Source organism: Eupeodes corollae, chromosome 2 (genome assembly GCF_945859685.1).
Source record: "Eupeodes corollae chromosome 2, idEupCoro1.1, whole genome shotgun sequence".
In the NCBI taxonomy this organism is placed as follows: Eukaryota; Metazoa; Arthropoda; class Insecta; order Diptera; family Syrphidae; genus Eupeodes; species Eupeodes corollae.
The window spans coordinates 52042986-52070839 of NC_079148.1; the positions used below are offsets into that span (position 1 = coordinate 52042986).

A 27854-nucleotide genomic window follows, 5' to 3' on the forward strand; every position below is an offset into this window, starting at 1 on the left:
ACTGCCCCCATTATTGTTGCAATTATATGTGAGTTCAAGACAAAAACAACTTTTGCTTCGATTTTTTTAAAAAACCTACGAGATATCAAAAACTTTATTCTTCGGTAAATAAAGTTATTCTGGAGGTTATGTAATTAATTTTTTTTTTCGCAAAATATTCGAGGTGTTGAATAATTTTCTTTAAGGTTTTAAGCTTTTCAACCATTTCTTAGAAGTTGAAAGTAATGTTCGATAGTCTTTAAACCACAAGCCGCAGGAAATTTGTCTGTAGTAACTTGACCTGTGTTTGTGTCCAGGAGAAATATTATTACCTAAAACCTACACTAACCTCATTTTTCTTACACCATATAAGTAAAATTATGTGGGAAGAAATTGTTTGGTATTGAATTTACAGCTCCTTGTTGGTTCGAATTTATGGACTATTTTTCTTTCAAATAAAACAATTCTCATTTATTTAAAACTATATTTATTAACCTTTTATATATACAATATTATGCAAACATACATACATACATCACAGTGTACTAATTTCTTACCCTACTCACAGTAAATTTAATTTTATCGCAATCCCTTATTTTCAATGATATCCCTTCGATGAACTTCAAATCCTTAAGTTTTGTTTCAGTCTCAAAGCTATACGAATGAATGAGTTTGGCTATTATAACCTTGGTCAGCATTAGACTGTAACGCCATCCTAAATAAAAAAGGAAAAGTGTATTAGTCAGCTTTATATTGATCAAAAAAGATTCTTCCTTCAAAGTGATTAAATCTAGGAATATGTACTTATGTACATACATACATACATACATTTGAATAGATATACTTCTTTTTTATACGTATGGAAGCTACTTACCTATGCAAAACCTCAATCCCTTCATAAAAGGTACGTATGTGTATGGATGGCGTTTGGCTACATTCTCTGGCAAAAAGTGCTCTGGATAGAACTCTTGTGCGAACGGACCCCAAAGGGCTGAATCTCGTTGCATATTAAATGTGTCCAATATGATGAAGGTACCCTTAGGTATAACAATATCGTCCTTCAACACAAAATCCTTACTGACACCTCTCAATGCCATTGGGATGGTAGTAACCAAACGTAGAGACTCGTTAATAACCATATCCAAAAACTTCATATCCTTCAGATTATCACCGGATATACTGGAAACATCGCCATTTGGAAAAGTTGAGTGTAGCTCTTGGCGTAACTTCTTTTGAGTTTCCGGATACATTGCCAGACAGAGCAAAGCCAGCAGTATACTGTTTGAGACCGTTTCGAATGCCTGGGGGAACTTAAATCTCACCAAAGATTTTATGGAAATACAAATCTCAAGCACTTACAACCAAAACCATAGAATTGCATTCATCCATAATATCCTGTAACGTGATTTCCCCATTTTCTGCCAAGTGGAAAATTTGCTCGATGAAATTTCTTTTCTTGCGCTGCGTATCTTCTACCTCTACCTCAACCTCTTCCCATGAAGTGCCTTCGACTTCTGTGGTGCTTGGGATTTTGATTCTGCTTGTACTTCTGGAGCTTGTATTCAATACGTTCATCTTCTTCCATTCGTTGTGTTTTCTGCTCACAATCTTTCAATAAAATTTCGATAATAATATTTACTTACTCCATCACAGTGAATGAGATGTCCTTGATGGTGTCGTGTACATATATACTCACATCTTTGACAAAATCTGCGGCCATTTTATTGAGTTCTATGTCTGTGTTATACAATTTAGTCATTCGAAACAGGAAATCAATTTGTAACCATGGTTTGATTGTTTTTATCGATGATATCCTCAAGAGTCTGGCCAGAAAAAAAGAAAAAATTGAAAAATAAATAAAAAGACAATGGTAAATATAAATATAATTGGAGCGTTCGAAGGAGCGAAGTCCTTGTTTTATATATATATACTTTTTGTAGGTTTGGGCGATTTCATGTTCATCGTTTTCTAGGAAATTTGTTTCAGTTCCCATAGTGGTTTCTATAACAATAGTAAAGTGTTTTAATTATAATTCTATTGTATTCACATCAGCAGAAATCTTACGACACGCTGTGACGAGGACAGCTCTGCTTATAATGTCCTCGATCTCGTTGAATTCTTGAAGACCTAGGTAATCGCTGAATTTGGAGTGTAGTGAATTGGCGACACTATTGAAGGTTGGGAAAAAACTCATGAGGACACCATAGCTGAAGGTGGGATTGAGTTGCTTTCGCCTGATTTTCCATTGCTGACCTTAAAATGAAGAATCATAGTTTTGTTTTTATTGTTATGAGAACAATAGTTTTTAAATAAAATTAAAATTATTTAGCATAAACATAAAGTAAGTACTAAAGAAAAGCATATTAAATGATTACTTAAAAAGAAAGTTATTTTCGATTGATATTTTAAGCTTTAGATTTATGAAGGGATGAATTTAACAAATCAAGTTCTAAGGCAATATAAAAACAGTTCACCTTTTCAAAATTCGGAATGCTTCCAATCCATCGATCTTAAAGTAATAATTTGTGTTTTTTAAGATTTTTCTGAGGCCGAAAAAATAACTGTCAGACAAAATAAATAAGGTCTACATTTTCCGAGTCTAAATCACGACCAGTTTTTGTCTTGTCATAAGACTTGAATTAAAAACAGGAGTTGAAGTTATAAGAGTAGCACTTAAATTGTTAGAAATTTTAGAAATAAAATTTCATACGGCAACAAAAAGAATTATTGCTCAACATTTCAAAACATAAATAATCTATATTATAATGTTAAACTTATTAAATCTAACCTAAAGAAAGTTCAGGACTCATATAAACAAATTGAACTGCCCTCGCGGGAGTTCTTGAAAAAATCACCTATTATAAAAAATCCTAGTGTTTTTGTTATTTTTGTGAACAAATAGCTATTTTCATTTAAAGCCTTTCAATCTTCAACAACAAATTAAGAAGGAACCTTTTCAAGTACAAGTGTACAAAATAAAAATTAACAAAAAACACAAAAGATTTTTTTATTCTTAACATTTTGTTTGTAAACGATTTTTAGGAGTACCTTTTCATGCATTGTATTCCTAATGCACTTCAATTCTATTCTAGTTCAATAGATTTGCACAATTTTCCACTAAGGTACTCAGTGAGTGAAATACAAAGCCATAATCTTTTTTAATAAAACATTTTGGCTTTTTATGTATTCAGGACATGTATGGTTAGTATGTATAACTTACATTATGAATAAATAAAGTCAAGCAAAACAAAAATGAAACGGTTCCAACTACATGACATTTCATTTTCGAGGAAAAAGTTAAAATATAAATAATTAAAATACAAACGTATATAAAATATGTCCCAGAACCATATGTGGAGTTTTTTAAGTTTATTGAGACAATTTTAAACATAAAAATGCGAGCTTTTTATAACCTCAAGATAAACAAATTCAGATGTTTCGAGGGGAAAATGAAAACAAACTTTGTTATAGTTTTCAATATAAATATTGTGCTCTCTGCATATAATGCATTCTGAAACTTCTTGACGAAATATTACAAAAATAAAAAATACATTATTAACAATAACGCTGGGAGCCATTTTCTTCAAAGTAATACATAAATAAATCTACATTTTCTCGGCCTTGGTTTACTTAAACTATATTAGTGGTATTTTTTATGGGGAGCTCAATAAGTCTTTCGTTAAACATGTAGCACTGAGGGGGATGGACTGAAAATCTTATTATTATCGGATACTCTGTAGATAAGACCTTGCAACTATTAGTTTATCAAACATTTATGAAAAATGTATGGACAATCTTAAAAAAAAAACACATGAATCGTATCAAAAAAATAGGTGGCGCAACCGTCCATTGAGAACTAGGGCCTAGTAATGTTTTCAAGTATTGAAGGGAACTACAATTTTAAACCGAATCCAAACGGCTTATTTAAGAAAGCACTTTCATGAAAAAAAAGGATTTGTCAATTACTCAGGGGAGGCAGTACCCGTAAAAAGGAGGTTATTGAACCAAACCCCCAAAGATTTTGAAACTGTTCTTTGTTAACTTTATGGGTCAATTCAATGAATTTTTAGGGTGTATCAAGAACAAGGAAACATTTTTAAAACGCTTTGGAAACATTGAATTAACATTTCAGAAACAGAGAAACATTTCTGATATTTTAATAAATATGATTTAAAATATAACTAGCATTAGTGTTCATATACGCGTTTCGCGTTTCTGATATGTTTCCGAATTGTTCTTGAAATGTTTTGTGCAAACGATCGGGACAAATTGTTAAACATTTCCATAGGTGATAAAAAGTACGTAAGTGGTTAAAATATTAATATAAAATGTCCCGAAAATTATGGAGCAAAGAGAATTTTATCCAATTTTATATTTATGAAATTAAATTTAAAAAAACGATACTTTGTCTTAAATTTCCAAAAATAAAAATTATGAAGATGACAAAAAAAATCAAAAACATTTGCGATTTTTTTTTTAAACAAATGAAGGTGTGGACACACAATGCTAGTTTTTAATTGAAAAAATTTGTCTGTATTTGGAGAAAAGATTATATAAACACAAAATAATGAGGAAATTTGTATTGAGAAAAGATGTCTGAAACGAAATTCAGTATTGAAAAGCTTCGGGGAAGCGAAAACTGGAAATTTTCCGTTGAAGCTTATTTCCGAATGAAAGGACTTTGAAAGGCTGTTTCTGATGGTAGTGAGACAGAGAAGGATGCAACGAAGCTGTTAAACGCAAAATCGGAGCTTATATTGCTTGTTGAAACATCCATTTATTCTCATATAAGACATTGCAAAAGCACTACGGAGATTTGGGATTCTCTTCAGAAAAATTTTCAAGATTCTGGTCTTGTGAGGAGAGTTGGGCTCATCCAAAAGTTTTGTTCTCCAAAATTGAAAGATTTCTCTACCGTAAATGCGTACGTTAACGATGTTTTAAATATATCGTACAAGCTCAGGTCTGTTGGTCTTAACCTAGATGAAGAATGGATAGGATCAATGCTTTTAGCTGGTCTTCCCGAAGAATACAAGCCAATGATAATGGGAATATAAAGCTCTGGATTCTTATTACAGGAGACAGTATTAAAACCAAACTTCTTCAAGACGATAATTTGGATGCAAGCCAAGATACTGCTTTTGTTGGCAAGAACAAGAAAAACTTTGGGAATAAGAACTTTAAGGGTCATAAATGTTACAACTGCAACAAATTTGGCCATATTGCCGCTAAATGTCCAAAAACGAATAAGAACCATTAAGAAAAGAAGAATGCGATGTTAGGATGTTTTTCCGTCACGGCTCTTGACAAAGAAGATAGGTATTTCGACTCGGGAACGTCAGCTCACATGTGCTCAAATAGTCCATAGTAAAATAAAAGATCTTAACTTTGAGGTAAGTGTTGATAATAATTCAAAAATGCAAGTCCTAGGTGTATGTAAAGTCGATATAAAGGTATCTATTGGAAAATTCAAAGAAAGTGAAGTTGAATTTTTAGAAGTCCTTCACGTTCCTGACTTATGCATTCATCTTTTTTTTATGTATCGAAAATTGTTCAGAAGGGTTTTTCAATGATTTTTTTCAAGAATGGATGTTTAGTGATAGACCAAAGGAGTAATGTTGTTTCAACTGCAAGCTTGGTGAAAAATATGTTCCGACTCAACAGACCACCCAACCAAAGTGCATGTTACAAAAAATGTAGATTCACACTTTGAACTTAGGCACAAGCGTGTTGGCTATCCAAGTATTGAAACCACTCAAGCTATGAAATCAGACTGGTAACAAAATAAAGGCCATCAGAATCGACAATGGAAATGAATATTGCAATTTTAGGATGAAGAAGATTCTCAACGGTTCCATATTCTCCAGAACAAAAGGGGTTGGCAGAAAGAATGAATAGAACCATAATCGAAAAAGCGCGTTGCTTCTTATCGAGTCTGGTTTACACAAACGTTTCTGGGCTGAAGCTGCAAATGCGGCAGTTTATTTAACGAACAGAACACCTTGCAAAGGTACAAAAGAAAAAACACCTGAAGAAATCTAGAGTGGAAGAAGAGTGAATCTGCAGCATTTTAAAGTTGTTGGTTGTCAAGCAGTTATTCACATTCCAAAAGAAAGGCGGAAGAAACTCGAAGCCAAAGGAAAAGGAGTAATTTTTATCGGATACTGCAGACACTCAAAATCAGACGTTAAGAAAAATGAAGTCACAATAAGTCGAGACGCAGTTTTCCATGAGCAAATTTTTCCAAAAGATGGTAAGACAAACTATACATCTTATTGTGATATTTTTACAGGATATGATTTAGTGGGGAATGAAGACGAAATTCCATGAGTGAATTTAAGCAATCGAAATAAGTGACGAAACGGCAAGTGAAAACAGTTTTTTGGATGTCCAAGATCATTTCATTGTTGAAGAATATTCAGAATCCACCTGAAAGATACGGTTATCTATCGTACGTGGCCAGCAACAATGAAACAATGATGAAGATCCAAAGACAGTCGCTAAGGCAATGAAGAGCGAACATAATATGCCTGATTGGAAAAAGCAATGAAAAATGGCACTTGCGAAATAGTTTCTTTACCAAAAGAAAAGTAAGCCATAAATTCCAAATGGACATCTAAGACGAAAAAAGATGCAAGTCGTAATGTCGAAAAATATAAAGCTTGATTGGTCGCAAAGGGCTATTTTCAACGTCAAGGGATCGATTATCAAGAAATATTTTCTCCCGTCGTCGTAAGGTACACGTCCATAAGGGTACTTATAAGTTTGGCTGTACGATATGATTTGGATATCGATCAAATGGATGTTGTGACTGCTTTCCTGCAAAAGTGAACTTAATGAAGAAATTAACATGAATCTCTCTGAAGGTCTCAAACAAGCTAGCAGAGTTTGGAATAAGAAATTGGATGAGACTTTAAAGAAAATTGGACTTAAACAATCAAAAACCGATGAGTGTATTTATTACAAGACAAACAGCACAGATAAAACTCTCGTCGCTATTTACGTTTTTTTTTTATAATAAGTGCACACTCAAATGGATATACTACCCTTATTATGTAGACACAGTGTGAGCACTAGAAAAGGGAGAGAGGGGTTGAAAGGAGGTGTCGGTGCACATTGGTTTTGAATTCTTGAATACTGCAATAGCTGGAAAAGACAGAGTGTGGCAAGGCGTTCCACATTTGCATAGTACGGCTTGGACTCGAGGATATATTGACGAGCATTCCTAGAAGCGCAAGTATTCCGGTTGAACTATTTAAGGGGAGGAATGCAGCTGGCTATTTCTCTAGAGCTTAAACCATTCAAATAACGGTAAAAGAGGGTGAGACAAGAAACATTTCGACTATGTTCAAGTGATGTAAATGATCTTATGATTGTAATATCACCAATCAATCTGAATGCTCTACGTTCAATACTATCCTAGAGGTTTAAGTAAGTTGCAGGAGCACCAGTCCAGATATGGGATGGACGTATATAAGTCTTGTAAATAACAGCCAGATCAGAGCGGGAGAAAAAACTTCTTGCATCGCCTTAGAAAACCAAACATCTTGCGGCATTTCTGGCGACATCGTGTTTGTGATCGTTCCACGAAAGATGGTTGGTGATACACATACCGAGAATATCGAGATGTTCAGTTTCCTTGATGCAAGTGCCATTTATGGATATTGTCAAGGGGCGTATATTTCACTTTAACGATACAAGACAGCATTGGGTTTTCGAAGCATTAAATTCCACGCGGTTTCTTATTCCCCATTTTACAATGATGTTTAGGTCGGAATTTAATAAGCTTATCATATTTTGTCGTTGCATTTCCACATCCGATGAAGAGGTGTGTAAATCTCAAAAACGAATATGAAAAGCTAAGAGTACTATCGTCAGTGAACCAATGTATTGGATTAGAAGTTGCAGACAAGAGATCATTAATAAAAACGAGAAAGAGTGTTGGAGATAAATAAATGCTAGTGTGCCCAGGGCTGTGGGCACACTAGCATTTATTTTGTGGTTTTCAGACTTGAATCCATCCAATACCACTTGTATTGAACGATTCGAAAGGTAATTACTAATCCAATGAAGGATGGATTCATGAAAACCTGTTGCCAAACCCTATCAAATGCTTTTGAAATATCAAGTGCTATAATCTTACTTTCTCCAAAACTATGTAAAGATTTGTTCCACTGTTCGGACCTATTGCTACGAAAGCCGTATTGTCGGTCATTAAGAAGCTTTCGATCTTCGAGATATTTCTTGAGCTGATAATTAATCAGCGTTTCCATGACTTTGGAAAGAAGGGACGTAAGTGCAATATGTCAGTAATAAGACGGTGAGGAAGATTCGCCTTTTTTGAGAAAAGGCTGGACAAATGCGGTTTTCCATCCGCTCGGAACGAGACCTAAGGAGTAGGACAGATGGAAAAGCAGTAGTTTTGTTAGCGATGAAGAACACATCTTCAGAACAATAGCGGGGATACCATCCGGACCAGCAGATTTATGTATGTTAAGATCTTTAAGGACTCTCGCTACAGTACGAGTACGAACAAAAATTTGCCCCATAGAACCATTAACTCGCTCAAATACAGGCGGACTCATTACACTCACTGGCAGTGTTGAATTGGCGGCGAACTGCCTAGCAAAGAGATTTGGTTTCTCTGAAGAGCTAACAAATGGAGTGTCATTCACAAGAGGAAGAGGAACAATTCCTCATATTTTTAACAAATGACCAAACATTTGTACTGCCTTTGGGACATTGTAGTATTTTGTTTTTCCGTAATTGTTGGTCATTTAAAAATTTGGTCCATCGAATATGGGCGATGCAGGCCCTCCTGGCTTGCTTGAACTTATTCCGGTTTTCCTCAGTTGGATTGGCTTTAAAACAACGGAAACTTACCTTCTTGACCTCAATAACCTCTTTACAGCTCGCATCGAACCATGCGTTATTCGGGATAAAAGTTCTCATTCCCAGGAAAATCAATGATCATATCAGCGCTGGCGTCAACGTCACTATCGAGGAAGCATAGTGACCAGTTAAAGATCCTAAAATAATTATTGAGACCGGTTGAAACCGGTGCTCTTAGGAGCTCTTTCTTTAACTGGAGAGTTTTTACACGAGAAATTTGCTGATATGACACAATGGTCAGATGTGCCTAGAGGAGATAGAACACTAATAGTGTACTTACCAGGGTCAGAGGTAAGAAACAAGTCAAGAGTGTTTTCTGCTCGACCTACCACGTCCGATATTCGAGTGGGCTCATTGACCAGCTGAGTTAGGTGGTAGTGGTGGCGAAGATCTCAGCACACACTCCTTCTGGTGTTGACTGGCCCGAATGTTGAAGCCATGATGAATTGTGTACATTGAAATAGCTCATAACAAGGATTTCAGTGCGAGGATAGGACGAAACAATTCTTTGGATGGAATCAGACAAAGCATCAAATTCACGAGAAGTTGACTCTCTGTCTGGATTGTGGCTTTGATAAAGGAATCAATAGTGAATGATTTGCTTATTCACGGAAAATTTGAACCACCTAAAATTGAAAAAAGAATTCGTGCAGAGACCATATTGCGGCTAAAACTGATAAGCAACATCATTCCTAATGTATGTGGCGAGACCATGGGGGTTTCACTTAGTGCCAATACAGCTGGCCTGTTTAAAGCAGTATGGGAGTACACAGAAAGAAAATTCGATCTAAGCCCACGAATACCCTGAAATTTCCAGCCATTTCAAATAAAAGAATAACAAAAAAAACGGTCAAAGACTTTAAGAAAAATATTATTGAGTACCACAGAATGCTATTCGACACACGCCACAACTTTTATTATGCCTTAGTAGTGACAAGAATCGAATCTGGCCCTGTTAATGCAAAACAGTAAAATTTGTGTTGTCAGCAATCTGTTATCAACGACGACGTAGTCTGTGTATCAATTGCATTAGTTATTAAACTCAATGCAATTTGATTCACATGCTAATCAATGCGACTGTACGAGAAGAGTGTCACGTAGACGACATACTGATTTATACAAATAACAAAGATGGAAAAAGAATTATCAAAGAAAATTTGGCAAGTCATTCGAGATGAAAGATTTTGGAGAAGCTAAATTTGTGCTTGGTATGCAAATAACTCGCGATCGAGAAAAGGGAACGGACATACTTAAAGAATATTCTCAAGCGATTCAACATTAGATATTAACCAAAACCTTATAAAAAAAAAATATCAACAAAGCAAACACGAAACTGATTACATGAAAACCGTTCCATATCAAGTAGCTATTGGAAGCATTTTATATGCAGCACAAGTAAGTCGCTCAGATTTATCCTTTGCAGTGGGGGCTTTATCAAGATCTAATAATAATCCTTCAAAATCTCATTGGATAGCTCGATACATTGAAGGATGTTTAGAAGGATTTTCGGATGCTGACTGGGCTAGTGACTCAGATGACAGAAAATAAACTACAGGTTATCTCTTTAAATACCAAGGAGGACCTATTTCGTGGAATGCAGAACTTCATATCAAGAACTTATATTGCAATGCGATAACAAGAATGCAATAAACATATCTAAAAATAACGTTTATAACGCACGTTCAAAGCACATCGATATAAGGCATCATTTCATTCGAGATCTTATAAAAGATAATAAATTAAAAGTAGAATATTTGAAAACTGAAGAGATGTCTGCTGATGGCCTAACCAAAGGACTCCCTGCTACAAAACATAGCAACTGTTGTACTCTCATTGGTATAAAAGTATACAAATCTAGTGGGGGTCTTGAAAGATGAGATTTGATACTTTGTTTTTAAATACCTAGTTTATTTTATCGTTATCAAATTGTACTAATTTTTATATGTTTGGTGTTTTGAAAATAAATATTATTACTGTTCAGAATCTTAAAACATCAAAAATAAATAAATAGCTTAAAACAGAAAGTTTAAAAAATAAAGTGGTTCTCTAGCGAAGAGAAACAAAAAGGTTTTATTCCATAAAATGTCTTGAAAGATTAACAGACGTAGAAATCGATCTTCTGACTTAATTTACTTAATAGGCTTGGTTATATCACAGATTACTTTACAGTACATATATGTATGTAGATTTTTTGAGATTTTTAAGTAAAGGGTGATTTTTTTGAGGTTAGGATTTTCATGCATTAGTATTTGACAGATCACGCGGGATTTCAGACATGGTGTCAAAGATAAAGATGCTCAGTATGCTTTGACATTTCATCATGAATAGACTTACTAACGAACAACGCTTGCAAATCATTGAATTTCATTACCAAAATCAGTGTTCGGTTCGAAATGTGTTTCGCGCTTTACGTCCGATTTATGGTCTACATAATCGACCAAGTGAGCAAACAATTAATGCGATTGTGACCAAGTTTTGCACTCAGTTTACTTTATTGGACATTAAACCAACCACACGAATGCGTACAGTGCGTACAGAAGAGAATATTGCGTCTGTTTCTGAGAGTGTTGCTGAAGACCGTGAAATGTCGATTCGTCGCCGTTCGCAGCAATTGGGTTTGTGTTATTCGACCACATGGAAGATTTTACGCAAAGATCTTGGTGTAAAACCGTATAAAATACAGCTCGTGCAAGAACTGAAGCCGAAGGATCTGCCACAACGTCGAATTTTCAGTGAATGGGCCCTAGAAAAGTTGGCAGAAAATCCGCTTTTTTATCGACAAATTTTGTTCAGCGATGAGGCTCATTTCTGGTTGAATGGCTACGTAAATAAGCAAAATTGCCGCATTTGGAGTGAAGAGCAACCAGAAGCTGTTCAAGAACTGCCCATGCATCCCGAAAAATGCACTGTTTGGTGTGGTTTGTACGCTGGTGGAATCATTGGACCGTATTTTTTCAAAGATGCTGTTGGACGCAACGTTACGGTGAATGGCGATCGCTATCGTTCAATGCTAACAAACTTTTTGTTGCCAAAAATGGAAGAACTGAACTTGGTTGACATGTGGTTTCAACAAGATGGCGCTACATACCACACAGCTCGCGCTACATACCACACGAAATGCTCGAAAAAGTTACCCAAAATTGGACTTTCCGAATGGACCACCTAAAACGCAGCCGCGGTCAACATTTAAATGAAATTATCTTCAAAAAGTAAATGTCATGGACCAATCTAACGTTTCAAATAAAGAATCGATGAGATTTTGCAAATTTTATGCGTGTTTTTTTTTTTTAAAAGTTCTCAAGCTCTTAAAAAATCACCGTTTATTAACTATGCCCTTAAAAATAGATGTATTATTTTCACATAAAATAAACTCATTTTAAAAACTTTTTAAAATCTCACCCTTTGATTTTGAAAAATGTTGAAAAAAATCGAATTGACAGTTTTTTTACAAAAAATTAAAACCTAAACAAAAATTAATAAAAGTTGGTAAAAATTTATTTTCGACTTAAATATCTTTTTAAAACTTTGAGATATTGACTTCAAACTTATTTTATTTCACAGAAAATATTGTTTTCGATATTTAGTAATTTTTATATAAAAATCCAACCGTCCGGTTTTTCATAAAAAAATAAATCTACATACAAATAGTACCTATACAAATTTGGTAAAAATTGGTACGAGTACATATAGACCAACTTTTAAGCAAGACAAATCAACAGACGGGATGGGAAGTTATCAGTGTGGGTCACATCCCAGCTTGTTTTTTCACATAAAATAAACTCATTTTAAAAACTTTTTGAAATCTCACCCTTCGCATGTAGTAATCCCTTTCGTACGAAAAATCCGTCCTGTAAAAATGTTTTATCCAAACATTCTGGTGAGTTTAAAACTCTTTCCATCATAACCGGATCATCCACATAGAGTACGGATTGAGATCCGAACAAAAATGCTAATGGTCTTTTAAAATACTTTCGAAGATATCGCAATGTTTCCAATAATCCTAAAATTTGATAAATGAATAAATTCTTAAATAATTTAACACTTAACTTGTTTTTTTTTTTTGAATAATCACAAATTACACTTTAACTAACTTTTTGGATCAAGCATAAAACACATTAATATAAACAACAATGGCTGTTGAAATATTCCACGTGCACCATTGATTTGCCATATGAGCTTAAATTTTGCCCGATTTATCCACACATAGATCGAAAATAGCACAGAAATCACCAGTAACAAATTATTTTCAACTGCCGTCATAATAATTTCCGGAACCCGTACAAAGTTAGATTTTTGATAATAATTCTTTAACAATAAAATTTGAAAAATAGGTACCCGACTTACGACTCGATTATAAAAGACTGAATAGTTGGAATTTCATTGTCAGGGTTTTTATAGATTTTGTCGTGTGTTAAGAATCTTATCGTTTGTATAACCATAAGCTTAGTTATGTATTTACCCATCAAACCTCAATAACCTAAGACAATTTGGCTTGATTAACTATTCATAGTGGTGTTTGGTGGCTTTGAATATTTTTGTGTGACACGTTCAAGTCGTTAGTTATATTTTTTTTTAGAAAACCAAAAAGGAGTTGGGGTTATAAATAAATGTGAAGATACAATACAAATTCTTCATCGTATGTTTGATTGTGCCTATAACTTAGGTACTGGTAGACAAATGTTATTGTTTTTAAAATAAATAAATAATAATTTTTAATTGGTCTCTTATTTTCAATTAATTTATTTTACGCTTCAAAACAATTCTCAGGAAATTAAATGTTATTGTTTAATATTTCACAATAACAATTAAAATACAAATAAAAAGAGCAAAGTACCCATTTAAATTTGTTGACGAAAACTCAATTCTAGAATAATTGATATTGTGATAAATTGTCTCGAAAAGTAATCAAAAGAATTATTCTATAAAACGTCAAAAACATTTAAGAATTAACGTATTTAAAACTTATAATTTTAAGAAATTTGAAATTAAAAAATGTTTATTTTTGATTAAAAATTAGATTTCTCAAGTAAAACTTCCCAAATTGTATGTTACTAATTTAACTGACACTTATGATATAACAGCAACAGAGTGACATGCCACATACCATCACTGTCATTATGAAAAATACCCCGAGTTAACCCGAAATTGAGGCTCCTTTTAAGGTCTACACGACACTAGGGCATACGTTCTGAAAAAAGTTTATGTAATTAATGCTTCATTTATACTAGGATGACAACATGCCATTATTTCTTTCATTACGAGTGTCAAGTATGTATAGTACGTACTTGTCTTTCCTTTTTTGTAATTTGGGCCAGCTAATGACATTTAATCACTCATGCATGCAGCATAACATGTGAATTGTTATATTGTGGACTAAGGTGGTTCTTATGATGAAAAATACTTAATTTGTAAGCTCCCAGGAGCTCATATAGGCTTCAATATAAGAACCACTCCAATGTATGTTGGTTGTGATGTTGACAGTAATTCTTGTTGTATCTGCGTTGGCCTCTGTTGGCCTGCTCGCTATGTGATAAAGGCTAAAGAGGACTTCGAACATCCTTTTAATTATCACTATCATCAAGGGTAAAAGTTAAAACCTATTCAGTTTGAGGATATGCTGAGATTTTTCTTTCCATGAAACAGTCATGAATACCCAACAAGTTCCTGTTAATTAATTGGAAACTCTGGGAAAAAATTACCGAAATATTAATTGAATCATCAGTTGAGACTTAAAAAGGGATTTAAGTAAGACAGTTGAAGTCATCATGTAATTTCGAAAAGCAAAAACTGTGACATTTTATGCAAATGCCCAATACCATAGGCGCCATCCGGAAGAGGGATCCAGAGGCTAAATGACCCCTTAGCGACATTATTACTAAGTTTCCGTACCTCTTGAAAAATTGTTGCGGAAAAGGTTTCCATATTAATACTGGCTACATTTTACCAATGCTGATTTTTGGCCTTTAGCCCAGGAAAGTCCACTATCGACCACATATTCACACTGCGGCAAATCTTGGAAAAAACGCAGGAGCTTCAAATCGATACCCACCATCTCTTTATCGATTTTAAAGCTGCGTATGACAGCATCTATAGGGAAGAGCTCTACCGAGCAATGTCTAGTTTTGGCGTCCCTGTTAAGCTTATCCGTTTAAGCAGAATGACGTTCTGGTCGGGAAAGATCTTACCGATGCATTTGATGTCAAAAAAGGTTTTAGACAAGGCGATGCACTGTCATGCGACTTCTTCAACATCGTTCAGGAAAGAATTGTGCAAAACTCAACCGTCAACACAAGAGGCACAATCTTCCAAAGGTCCATCCAATTACTCGGATACGCAGATGATATTGACATAATTGGAATATCAAAGCGTGTAGTCAGTGGAGCGTTTTTGACCATTGCGATGGAAGCGAAGAAGATGGGTTTAGTGGTCAATGAGGGCATGACCAAGACCGACGTCTTGGACAAAACATCACCATGGACAGCTATAACTTTGAGGTAGTTAAGGACTTTGTCCACCTAGGCACCGCTATTAATACAGACAACGACACCAGCGCTGAAATCAAACGAAGAATAATTCTTGCAAATCGCTGCTTAGATGGCTAGGTCATGTAAAGCGGATGGACATCAACGCTCCAGCCCGGAAGTTCTTCGAATCCATCCCGAGGGACGGTGCAGTAGAGGAAGACCGCGACTCAGGTGGCGCATCCAGGTGGGAGAGAACCTCAACCAACTTGGCGTGCGATACTGGAGACAGCTAGCTAGGGACCGAGCTGGCTTGAGACGCATGTTTGTTGAGGCCCAGGTCCGCCAGGACTGTAGCCTCCTGTAAAGAATTCCAACGTCGTTAAATCCCCAGAATCGCGAGGTAGGCAAGTATGGAAATAGCTAGTTCTGACAGGTGTTTTTTCTTATAATATTTAAAATTTTAAGTTGTCAAAGCTATTTTAAGTGGCAGCCATTTTATGGACTGCCAAGTAATTTATTTTTAATTTGAAGATTGAACAAATTTTCGAAATTTTGCAAATTTATTTTGAAAATCACCGTTCTTTCTTTTCATAATTGAATTTCGTTAATAAGCTCACTCCTGGTTGAATGCCCTAGTTAAAGGGATGAATGTTAAACAAATTATCGAAAATCTAACCATCAGACTAGACTACTTTCGAGTCAGATGCGCCCAAAAATAAATTCCAAAGTGCTTCTTTAAAAGACACCCTTTATTAGAGTTCGCTAAAACACCTCTCTGAAGGTTGATTGTGGCGCAATTAAAATCCAGATTTATTCGACGCTCCTTACAAATCATCTCTTTTTGGCACTTAGAGTTTTTAGTTTAGGAGGAATGGTTACTAATAAAAACCCTATTTTACTGTCTTGCAAATTTCTTAACTCTTTTTAAATATGATTTGGTTAGATATAATGGCTGTTGGTTAAAAAAAGCTAACTAAGTATAACCTTAGTTTCAATTTCTATGTGTAAAATGTGTTTACGATGCAAAATTATAAAACCAAAAATATACAACATTTTCATTTTTGAAAATATCAAAGAATGATATGAAAATGAATGAGACTTGAAGACATAATTCAGTGACTTCTTTAATGAGCAACATAAGAAAATCTGTTAGGTAAGTAATAACAACACCTAAAATAAAATAAAAATGTCTCAAAACTCAAAACGAACATCTCGAAAATTAAACTTTTTTATTTGCTATAATAAAATGACAACAAAACAAAACCTTTTGAATGATTTTTATTGCCTATCTTTTTCTTATTTTCAAATAAAAAAGAAATAATAAATGTCTTAAAGTGTACATATTTATCTTAAGAAAAATTCATTCCTCGAGGGATCATTTTTTAGTGTAAAATAAAATTCCTGATGTTCAAAATATCGCACTCACCTTTTTGAGGAAACTTTTACTTTGTTTAACAATTTTGTTTACTTTTCAATTTAACTACCGCTGGCTTGAACACTGCTCCTGCTCCTGTTCCCAAGAACACTGAACAGTGATATCCGTGTTCATTGATTTAATTTATTATTGTTTGAGTTGAAATTTTCATGAATGTGACTTCTGATTCTGAGTGTGGCAATGAGGGTGAAATGAGAACTTTGGGAACGCCGGAACGTCACCCGGTAATGTATATAAATGTATACTGTTGGGTCGGTCGGTTGGAAATGTGAATTGCATTACTGTGGGTTGATTTGGTTCATTCTTATTGTTATGATACGCATATGAAAAGTTATCTTTTTATAACTTTAAATTGTGAGAAATTTCAAGAGAATAAGATAAAATTTTGTGTTTTGTAAGTTTTATTCATAGAATCACGAACAAGACTAGAATCTTTGTGTCTTTAGTTTAATTGTTTTGCTTTTCTCTTCTCAGTTATTGAAATAATTTATATTAAATTGAATTTCCATGAAAAACATCAAAATTAAGTACAAAAAGTGGGTTTTGTCACGAAGTTCATGAGTTTCATATAAGGGTTGTCTTTTTTTCCGGAAATTTGATACCAACCAGTTTCAAATTTTTCAAATTTATATAACTTCCGATAGGAGTAGTTGTCAAACTAAGTTTTTCTGGCTTAATGGATGTTTAAATAATAAGAGTTTCTGTTTTTGTACTAATCATAATTAGGATGAGACTTCATTACGAGTATCGAAAGCTTCATTGACACATCTGTCTTTAAATTCAAAATTAGTGTCAATATTATATCGAACCCTTCTTTATTTTAAATGTTATTGTAGAATATTAAGGAGAGGAATGGCATACACTGCGTTTATAGAGTAAGTTCATATGCCAGAAATTATTTTTAAAGCTAAAATGCTATCTGTCCTATTTGTTTGATTTGTCCTTTTTTCGTCGTCCATATCTTAACAACCAGTAGAGCTATCGACTCCAAATAAAAGTTCTTATACAGATAATTGAAAGAGGGACTCTTAAGAAAATAAGTTTGCGTTTTTTTCTTTCAAAATATAGAAAATACATGGCAATTATTACATTCGTATATAACTTTGAACTCCAAATTATAAAGTATTTGAAAAAAGTGGCTCCCCGGTTCCGCCCGTGTTTCTGTATGTCTGTCCTCGCCCCTTAAGCCCAAACCAATAGGTTGATACATTTTTTGCAAAAAATAAAAAATTGTTTCCTTAAACATTTTTCTCCTGTCTTGGCTTTTTAAACAAAAAAAACATATTTTTGTATTGCTATAGAACAGTTAATTTGTTTTTAAGTTTTCTTAAGAAAAACCTCACAGTTTTCAATATTTTTTTCTACATTTTTTTCTATGATCAAAAATTTCATAATTCGATGATTAAAAATTTCATAATTTTGTATTCTTATGAAAATATTGATTTTTTCAGAACTCCATATCTCAGAAAGGGATCGACTTTTTTGACCAAATTCAAATGAGTAATGTATACATATTTATAAGCATTTCATAGCTGCATACAAAAAATTTGTTAAAGACAAGTTTACAAAATTAATTAAAGAAAAAGAGGCTGGGATGCGACCCACACTGATAACTTCCCATTCCGTCTGTCGATTTGTCTTGCCTAAAATGTTTACCAAATTTGCCAAAATTTTTTGTAGATTTCTTTTTTTATGAAAAAACGAACTGTTGGATTTTTTATAAAAATTACTGAATATCGAAAACAATAGTTTCTGTGAAATAAAATAAGTTTGAAGCCAATATTTTTAATTTTTGAAAAGCTATTTGAGGCGAAAGTAAAATTTTACCAAGTTTTAGTATTGTTTTTTTTAGAGTTTTATTTTTTGTAAGAAAAACTGTCAATTCGATTTATTTCAAAATTTTGTCGAATGTTGACAACAATATTTCTTATAAGATAAAATTAGTTTGAAGACAATATTTCAAATTTTTGAAAAGATATTTGAGTCGAAAACCAATTTTTACCAACTTTTGTTAAATTTTTTTTAGGTTTTTAATTTTTTGTAAAAAAAACTGTCAATTCGATTTTTCTCAAAATTTGTCCTAATGTTGAAAACCATATTTCTTATAAGTAAAAATTAGTTAGAAGCTTTAATCTCAAATTTGTAAAAGTTTTCGTCGAAAATCATTTTTTTCCAACTTTTGTTAATTTTTGTTCGGTTTTTAATATTTTGTAAAAAACTGTCAACTCGATTTTTTTTCAAAATTCAACTAAATGTTGACAACAAGATTTTTTGAAAGATAAAAGTAAATTAAAGCCAATATCTCAAAGTTTGGAAAAGATATTTGAGTCGAAAATCAATTTTTAACAACTTATATTAATTTTTTTATTTTTTGTAAAAAAGCTGTCAATTTGATTCTTCTCAAAATTTTATCAGATGTGAAAAACATTATTTTTCGTTACACAAAATTGTTTTGGAGATGAAATCATATTTTAGTCGTAAAATTTTGGAGGTGACAAATTTTTTTTTTCAGTTTTATTGATTTATAAAAAAAAACCGTTAAATGGATTTTTTTCAAAAAATATACTTCTTTAATATCACGTTACAATATATTATATAAAATTTAAATTACGAACGTACATACGTACACACGCACGCACAGACATCTTTCTAAAAATCTTTTATTTTGACTCTAGGGACCTTGAAACGTCGAGAAATGTCAAAATTTTCAATTTGACAAATCGGACCCATTACAATAACTTCCTATGGGAAGTTAAAAAAACCATGTAACAATTTTCGAAAAAAGAAAAAAATTTGATATCTAGAAAAACTTATTTCGCAGGTACCTCTTTTAATCTTAAAATAACGTTCTTGACTCCTGATAAAATTTTGAAAGAAATCGAATTGACAGTTTTTATACAAAAAATAAAAACTTAAAAAAAAAACATTACTAAGAGCTGGTTAAAATTGATTATCGACTTAAGTAACTTTTTAAAAACTATTCAGTACAAATTTAACAAAAATAAAATTTACAATTTTTTTCCATAAAACGGAAATATATAAAAAGCATTACTAAAACTTTATTAAATTTAAACTATCGACTCAAATATCTTTTCAAAAATTTGGCTTTAAATTGATTTCATCTTGTTAAAAATATTTTTTGCAATATTCAATAAAAACTTTATGAAATCCAACATTAATTTGTATGATAATAATTAAAATCTACAAAAAATAGACCCAAAATTGGTAAACATTGATTGAAGGTTTTGACTTCAAAAATTATATAGGAAATAAAAACATTCAAGAAATGCTACTAAAATTGGTAAAAATTGGGTTTTAACTACAAAGCTCTTTAACAAAAATAATTTGTTAATTATCCATTATATAAAATAATTTGATAATTTTTAGACAATTTTTTTTCGAAAATATAAAAAACCTGCATAGAAATATTTTTTGATTCAAGTATTAAGAGAACAAAGAAAGATGTTGACTTCAAATTATTTGTCTCACAAAAACTATGGCTATGAATATTTTGTTAAAATTTTAAGCAAGACAAATCGACAAACGGAATGGAAAGTTATCATTGTGGATTGCATCCAAGTCTCTTTTTATATATCAAATTAAAGGTAATCGATTAAGGAATACAGTGGTGTAAGAAAATAGGTCGTTCTCGAAAAAAAACATTAATGAAATTCAATGGAAAATGTTGAAACGAGTGTTAGGTTCTTCTTTTTAAAAAGCTATTTATTTTGAAAAAAGTTTTTCGCGTCAAAAGAAAGATATTTTTATAATCTTCATTATACGTGCAATACTTTTTGAAGCATACGTAGTTATTTAAAAAAAAATATCAGATTCATACAATTTTTGACCTATATCCGTCAATGTTCTTGCAATATACCAATTTACTCACGTGAACTTTACAACAAATCATGCATCCTTTTACTCAAACAAAATAATTGTTTTATTTGATTGATAGTCCCACAGCATTATTAATAAACTACGGCGTCTTTATGTCTCTCAGACCAAGCTGTTTCGATTCGTTAATTTGATTATATCCTAATAAAATTAAATTAACTTTGAACCAGATTGTTCTTATCAAAGGAACTTATTTATTTGCTCATCATTCATCACTAATTACAATATAAAGTGGTTATCTAATTCATGATATCTATTTGTCTTTCTTCTCTCTCTCTTTCTCTGTATACAATATATAGAACTTTCACAAACTAAATTACACGAAATATACCTAGATGACCATAAGGAAATTAAACTGAGTTGGATGGTTGACTGGTACAAACAGGAAGTCCTATTTCACGTACAAAATGCATTTAACCCCGAACATCGTTGGTTCTATTTGGGCTTCTCAAAACGCGGCGAATTGGGGGATGCTGATATTTGTTTTTTTGAAAACCAAAACGGCTTCTTCAACGTCGTCACAGACACGTACACCAGTTCCGATGGACGTTATGTGCACAAGGATTACCAACAAGATTGCGAGCTATTCAAAATGGACGATGCTACTCTGGCATTTAAGAGAAAGTTTGACACTTGTGACCCTTTGGATTTTAGAATGCATGTACGCCAACACCATTACTAAATACATATTCATATATAATAGAAGTTCCCTAAATCATTTTCCCATAACCCTCCCTAACAACCTAAACCTTCAATTTTTTCTCTTCCCTTCCCCATAGAATCCCTTAAACACATAGCACTAAATAAATGTCATATCTTACACAGGAGGGAACTATGTACATAATGTGGGCCAGAGGAATAATACCCTTAGCTATGGAAGACCACCAATTTGCATTTCCCAATGCATCCAAACGGGAATCTGGCATTAAAATGATGCAACTTCTGAGGGCCGATAAAATTATCATACCCGAGACGTAAGTAATTAAAATTGCCACATATTGTGGTCCCCTTTATTTGTGTGTACATTTGAATACAATACGAGTATGTGTGGGTTTGTATTTGTGTGATTTATATATGTATGTGATTGTAATTCTCCAAAGGGACTTAAAACAAACTGTGATCCGGTTGGACAATGTTAAGGTCCCATCAAAAGAAACAACATACTGGTGCCATATTCAGAGGCTGGACGACTTTCTCGAAGTCAAACATCACATCGTACAGTTCGAACCGCTTATCACGTCTTTCGACCTAGTACATCACATGGAAGTATTCCATTGTCAGACAGATCCTTCTGTGGAAATACCCCTCTACAATGGAGACTGTGATATGCTGCCAAAGGAGGCCAAAGTGTGTTCGAAGGTAATTGCCCTGTGGGCGATGGGAGCCAGTACATTCACATATCCACCAGAAACTGGACTCCCTGTGGGCGGGGAGGACTACAATCCCTACATAAGACTAGAAGTACATTTCAATAATCCAGATCTGATAGAAGGTATGTATATATTAGAGGTATGGTATAAAGTGAGTGATGGGACCGCTGACGCTGGTCCTATATGCCCTTGCTCCTGGTGTTCTGAACCGGATTTAACTCAGATTTGATTGCTTTGCAGGACGTATTGACAGCTCCGGTATGAGGGTGCAGATGGTATCCAATCTAAGACAATTTGATGCCGGTGTCATGGAACTCGGATTGGAGTATACAGATAAAATGGCTATTCCGCCCGGTCAGACGGGATTCCCCTTGAGTGGATATTGTATTGCCGAGTGTACAAGAGTGGTATGGAAACTAGACTAGATTTTGTTGATTTTACTTGACGTAAGTGCTGTGTTTGTAATTCTAATTTTTTCTTTTTGTCTTTTGTTTCTTCTCTTTTGTCTTTGTTTGTGTTTGTTCTATATAAATGAATGTACATATAACTGTAACCAGGCATTACCAAATTCTGGAATAATCATTTTTGGATCACAATTACATACACATTTGAGAGGAGTTCGTATTCTAACAAGACATTTTCGCAAGGAACAAGAGATGAGGGAGGTCAATCGAGATGATTTCTATTCACATCATTTTCAAGAAATGCGCAATCTTCGATATAAACCTAGAGTGTTACCGGTAATTTAGTTTGACATTTTTTTTGTTAGTTGTTGTTTATCTTTTGGTTGTGTTTTTTTTTTTTTTTGTAATTTCAATTTTGATTAATTTTATGGCAATCTTTTTTTGTTTAATCGTGAATATCATTTAAAGTAGCTCTTTCTTGAATAAATTCATCAATTCTTCTATAACTTATTGAAGAGAGTTAAAAGATTATTTGTGAAATATCGAACATTTGATTCAGTGTAAATATAGGGTTTCCTTGAAAAATGTCTGCATTTGTATCATTTTTGTTCTGGAGTATTTTAAAATCGGTCATTTCTTAATAACCATAACCTAAAATTATATCCATTTTTCAATCATGGTTTTAACCGCTTGCTATGATCATAAATCAATAAACTCATAGAGAGAAGAATACAATCAAACTTTAACTATTAGTTCATATCCTTAACAGCAACGATTTCGTCTATAAAATAAATAAATTTAAGTACAAACTCATTTTTCTTGTAATTGCGATGCTGTCCAATTTATTTTAAAAATAACGAATTTTCAAGAATAATATCATCATTCATTTTAGGAGCTCTGTGCGCTGCCAACTGAACTGTACTCGAACTGCACCTAGAGCAAAACCTAACCATTTACCAAACAAAAAATAGTATTAAAAAAGAAAAGAGAAAACATCCTAATGCACTATATCTAGATTCAATTTGTGCAGGGTTCGGATTGAAGTGCTATTGGAGTGGATTTAATGTATTTGTTTTACAAATTTAAAATGAAATTCACATGGTTCTGTGAGTTTTTTTAGAAAGTTTTGCTTTCTAATACCATGCTATGCAAAAGTTTAATTATTTTTTTTTGTTTTAAATTATATCATTTCACAACTTCCTAAACAGGCTTTAAAAAAATATAGATTTTTAGGTTAATTAAAAGAACAACAACCAACTATTTTTGGAATTGCTGATATATTAGCATTTTTTAATATTGACGAAGCAGTTTCTAATTTTTAAAAGATCCTTTATAATTGTTTGTTAAAAGTATACATTTAATGGAATCAAGATATTATGATGCTTTATTTTTCATAGATTAAGGCTTTACAAAAATTTGTGTAGTACTCAGCTTGCACAGAGATTTAATATTTGAAATATATCTTACAACTGAAAAATGTTATGAAAGTTAATAAAAACATTTAAATTGAGAAAAACTACATTTGAAGGAAAACTATGATAAAAAAATCTTCATTCGATATATTTTATAATAATACAAAAAAAAAATGACTAGATTAAACTTACAAACTAAAGGAACTGCCAAGTTGGTATATAGGTATTTTATAATTGAATGATACAATAGTAATATTTATAAAAAATGGTCAATCAAAAACAAGTAAACTAGTTGTTATAGTTGATATTAATTTAATAAATAAATAAATAACTAAATAACTAAATTAATAAATAAATAAATGAATAAATAAAAAAATAAATAAATAAATAAATATACAAATAAATAATAATTGTGTCTATTTTACAAACATTGATATTACTGACTTACTAAATTTTGTATTAACATATTATTTGAATCACTACATCTTAGATAAAATCTTTGGTTGAGAGTTTTTCTTGCAACTAGATGAACTCCAGTTTGATAGTGTAAAAGTTGGGTGGAAAAATGCCAAGGTAAATTTGTCATCATTTTTAATGTTTTATTCTGAGAAACTTGTAATTTTTGTAAGTGCATTTTCGCACAAGTTCCTCATACTGGGCATGCATAAACAATAATAGCTTGGAAGATTACCTTACAGATAATAATCTTATTGAATTTACTCAGCGATGATTGCCTTCATATAAGTGGGTATAGCATTTTACTGGCAATACTTATTTTGCTAAGGGTATTTGTAATATGGTCCCGAAAAGTTAATTTCTTGTCTAAATATACACCAAGATATTTGACAGAATCAAGAATTAAAGAATTAACATCAGCGAGTAAGATCTAAAATAATAAAGTAACAGCTAACCACAAAAATTACGGATAACCTCAAAAATGTGAATAGTATTATACTGCATGTAACGACAGAAGAAAATAACAATAAATATAGAAAAATTAGAAACAGTTGAAACTATATTCAATTGAATTAGATATTGTCGTCACCGTCGGTAATACAGTGGGTTGGTTTTACAGTATTCAGGGTTGAAACTTCATTACTATGATGGCGATGAAGTAGCTAAATTTGACGATATTTTGACAAACAATGTTCTTATTTTTCGTATTTTTTTAAATTTTTTTTAATAAAAAGTATCCGATGTTACTTCTAATACCTTCAAGAGTGTATGTGCAAAGTTTTATGCTGATCGGTTAAGTAGTTTTTGCGTGAAAGCGTAACAAACAAACTTACATTCGCATTTATAATATTAGTATAGAAGTATAGATAGGATACACATTAAATAATTACACATTATTTGATATTCAAAATATTGGAATTATTTTTTCCCCTAATAATTACTGTTTAATGAATAAAATTGCTTTTTTGTGCGCTCATTTAAAGCCTTGCAAATACTAAATGTTATGAGTCTCAACAATCAATTGGTAGTTGATAAACATTTAAATTGCAACTTTAAGAATAATACACAATGAATTTTACAAACAAAAATCTTTAACATTCCCAATTATCAAAATTCTTATCGATTAGCTGGTATTTTTAATATTTATCAGCTATCAATTGACTTTCCTTCAAAAACTTGGTTAATTTATTGCATATTTATTCTTTAATTGTATAAGGATAATATCTCAGTAGAAAGATACAAGTATTTAAACTTTTTAATGTAAGAAGTGTGCTCAACGACTTCTTATAAACTTTATTTAAATAAATACATATATTTATCAATCCCTGATTATTATTATTAAATATTTCCAATATATGCAAGGACTCTAAATGAATTTAAGAACCACAAAAAAATTAAATTAAATAAATACCATGAAGTCTCAAACGATTAGACGGCAAAGTGATTGCAATCTTTAAAATTTTAATGGTTTAGTGTTTGTAAAATTTTCAGTTGTACCTTCAAGTGTATCCACAGGAAACATCTTTTAAAAAAAATTTCAGACATTTTTCTGAATTGTTTATTTGATGTGGATGCTTTTGGTTTTTCATTTAAATATGTTCTTGAAAATGTCATGTTAAACAAGTACCACTGATAGTGTCATGTTTTATCATCGTGCATTTTATTTTTTCTACTTCATCTTTTTCACAATTTATATTTTCAGAAATTTCAGACAAAGTATCCACTTTTTTCAATTTATGTTTAAAATTTTGATTTTAAATTTCATGCATTTTTATTAATAAGATAATAATAAATACAAACATTTGGAAACATTTTTTAATAGAATCTTACTAATATAAGTAAAATTTAAGGAATGCAATTTGTAAATGTACATATCGATTGAAAATCACTGATAGAATTTTAGTTGAATGCAAGAAAATTTCCCACTGATTTTTTTCCCAAAAGTTTATTTTCTATTTATTTGACTGACAATAAACGATTCGTATTATTTCACTGCCGTGTGCTAATTTTGTATACACTTCACTGAATTCCAATCGGTAACATTTTGTCAATGATAGAAATTTTCAATGATCACTAGTCAAAAACTTTCAATGATTGGTTTCAATGATTAGAACAAACTAGCTGATTAACTTCTATACTTTGTTAAAAACCCTTATTTTTTAATTTTCAAATTTTATTGAATCTGGTTTAACTTATAACTGAAGAAACTTAGTTTTAGAAAAATTTTAGTTATGAGATGGTTTAGAATTCTTAATGATGGGCTACAAACCGACCCAATAATTAGCTTGATCGTTCAAGACGATTCCCTGATAAATGTCCGAATTTTCGACGTTTTTACCACATTGCTAATGGAATATTCATTCAATTTCGGTTTTCCACAATCCGAACCCTGTTCGAAAATTCACTCTTTTTCTAACTTTATACAAACAAGAGTATATGTACCTTGTTCTACCTCCATTTACTATGATGTGTATTTCCTCTGAGAAATTCAATTTTTCTTTCTTTCGTTCGATAAGAAGAATTTTCTTCCGCTTTTATTTCAATTTTTCTTTTTTTGTATTATTTTCAATTTTTATTATTTTTTCCTCTCAACTTCGGTACTGAAAATGATTTTTCAATTTGAAATTTCCATTTTTTATTTTTTTTTTTTCATCCTTTGCTTGCGGATGGATTCTTGTCTTGTTTGCTTTCATGTTAACCCTCCAGGGAGATGCATTGGTAACAACTTGCTATTACAATACAATCGGCTACGAGAACGCAACTCTTGGAGGATTCTCTATAAGCGATGAAATGTGCGTCAACTATATCCACTACTATCCGGCCACAGATTTGGAGGTCTGCAAGAGTTCTGTTTCCGAGGAAACTCTGGAGAATTACTTTATTTACATGAAAAAGTAAGTATCTAGAATTCAATCTTATCTATGAAATGTGCATTCTACTATTTCTAGATACTTTTCAAATGTATTGCACTTATTTTCTGTCGTTGTATGTTTGCATTGAGTTTTCTTTAACTGATTGGTATTTTGTTGTTTATCTATGTATGTGCCAGGAAGGAGCATCAGAGGACTGTAAATTTGAATGGAGCACGTTCGACAAATTATCGAAGCATTAAGTGGACTCAGCCTCGTATTGATCAATTATACACAATGTATGTCCAGGAGCCACTATCTATGCAGTGCAATAAATCCGATGGACACCGATTCGAGGGCTGGCAATGGGAGGGTGTGCCCATTACTCCCGTAGAAATCCAAGTACCCATCCATCGCAAGTCTTGTCACAATTACAATCCCTTCTGGATGAAGCCATTGGACGAGGGAGCATGTGACTTGTTGGGCGAGTGTATCTATTAGGAGGGCTAGAGAATTGCGAAATCATGCGAAAAAGAGTTGTTTGTTTGCAACAACACCAACAACAACAACAACAACTTTAGGTGTACATAAATATACAGTTTTTTGTTTTTGTTTTTATTGGAAATTTTTAGACAACATTTATAACAGTATTATGAAAAGAAGTAATTAAATAAATTGACTCTGATACCAGCTAAATAT

At 32.4% G+C, this 27854-nt stretch overlaps 2 protein-coding genes across 2 annotated transcripts in view; one reads left to right on the top strand and one right to left on the bottom strand.

Annotated features, from left to right (window-relative positions):
- LOC129946934 (tyramine beta-hydroxylase) overlaps positions 1–27854 on the top strand; it is a 115828-nt gene extending 87974 nt beyond the window's left edge. Inside the window, exons 2-8 of the mRNA XM_056057317.1 lie at positions 20964–21325; positions 21490–21638; positions 21765–22156; positions 22275–22441; positions 22592–22774; positions 27013–27200; positions 27356–27854. Coding sequence (XP_055913292.1) covers positions 20964–21325; positions 21490–21638; positions 21765–22156; positions 22275–22441; positions 22592–22774; positions 27013–27200; positions 27356–27656 — 1742 coding nt within the window. The 3' untranslated portion in view covers positions 27657–27854. The remainder of the gene's footprint in view (positions 1–20963; positions 21326–21489; positions 21639–21764; positions 22157–22274; positions 22442–22591; positions 22775–27012; positions 27201–27355) is intronic.
- On the bottom strand, positions 450–13217 carry LOC129946935 (probable cytochrome P450 318a1). The gene is made up of 8 exons (XM_056057318.1): positions 12963–13217; positions 12680–12871; positions 2044–2232; positions 1911–1980; positions 1676–1802; positions 1339–1587; positions 854–1280; positions 450–694 (listed from the first exon to the last, which is right to left on the bottom strand). Exons 1-8 carry the CDS (start codon positions 13129–13131, stop codon positions 525–527), a joined length of 1593 nt encoding a protein of 530 aa, XP_055913293.1. The 5' UTR covers positions 13132–13217; the 3' UTR covers positions 450–524.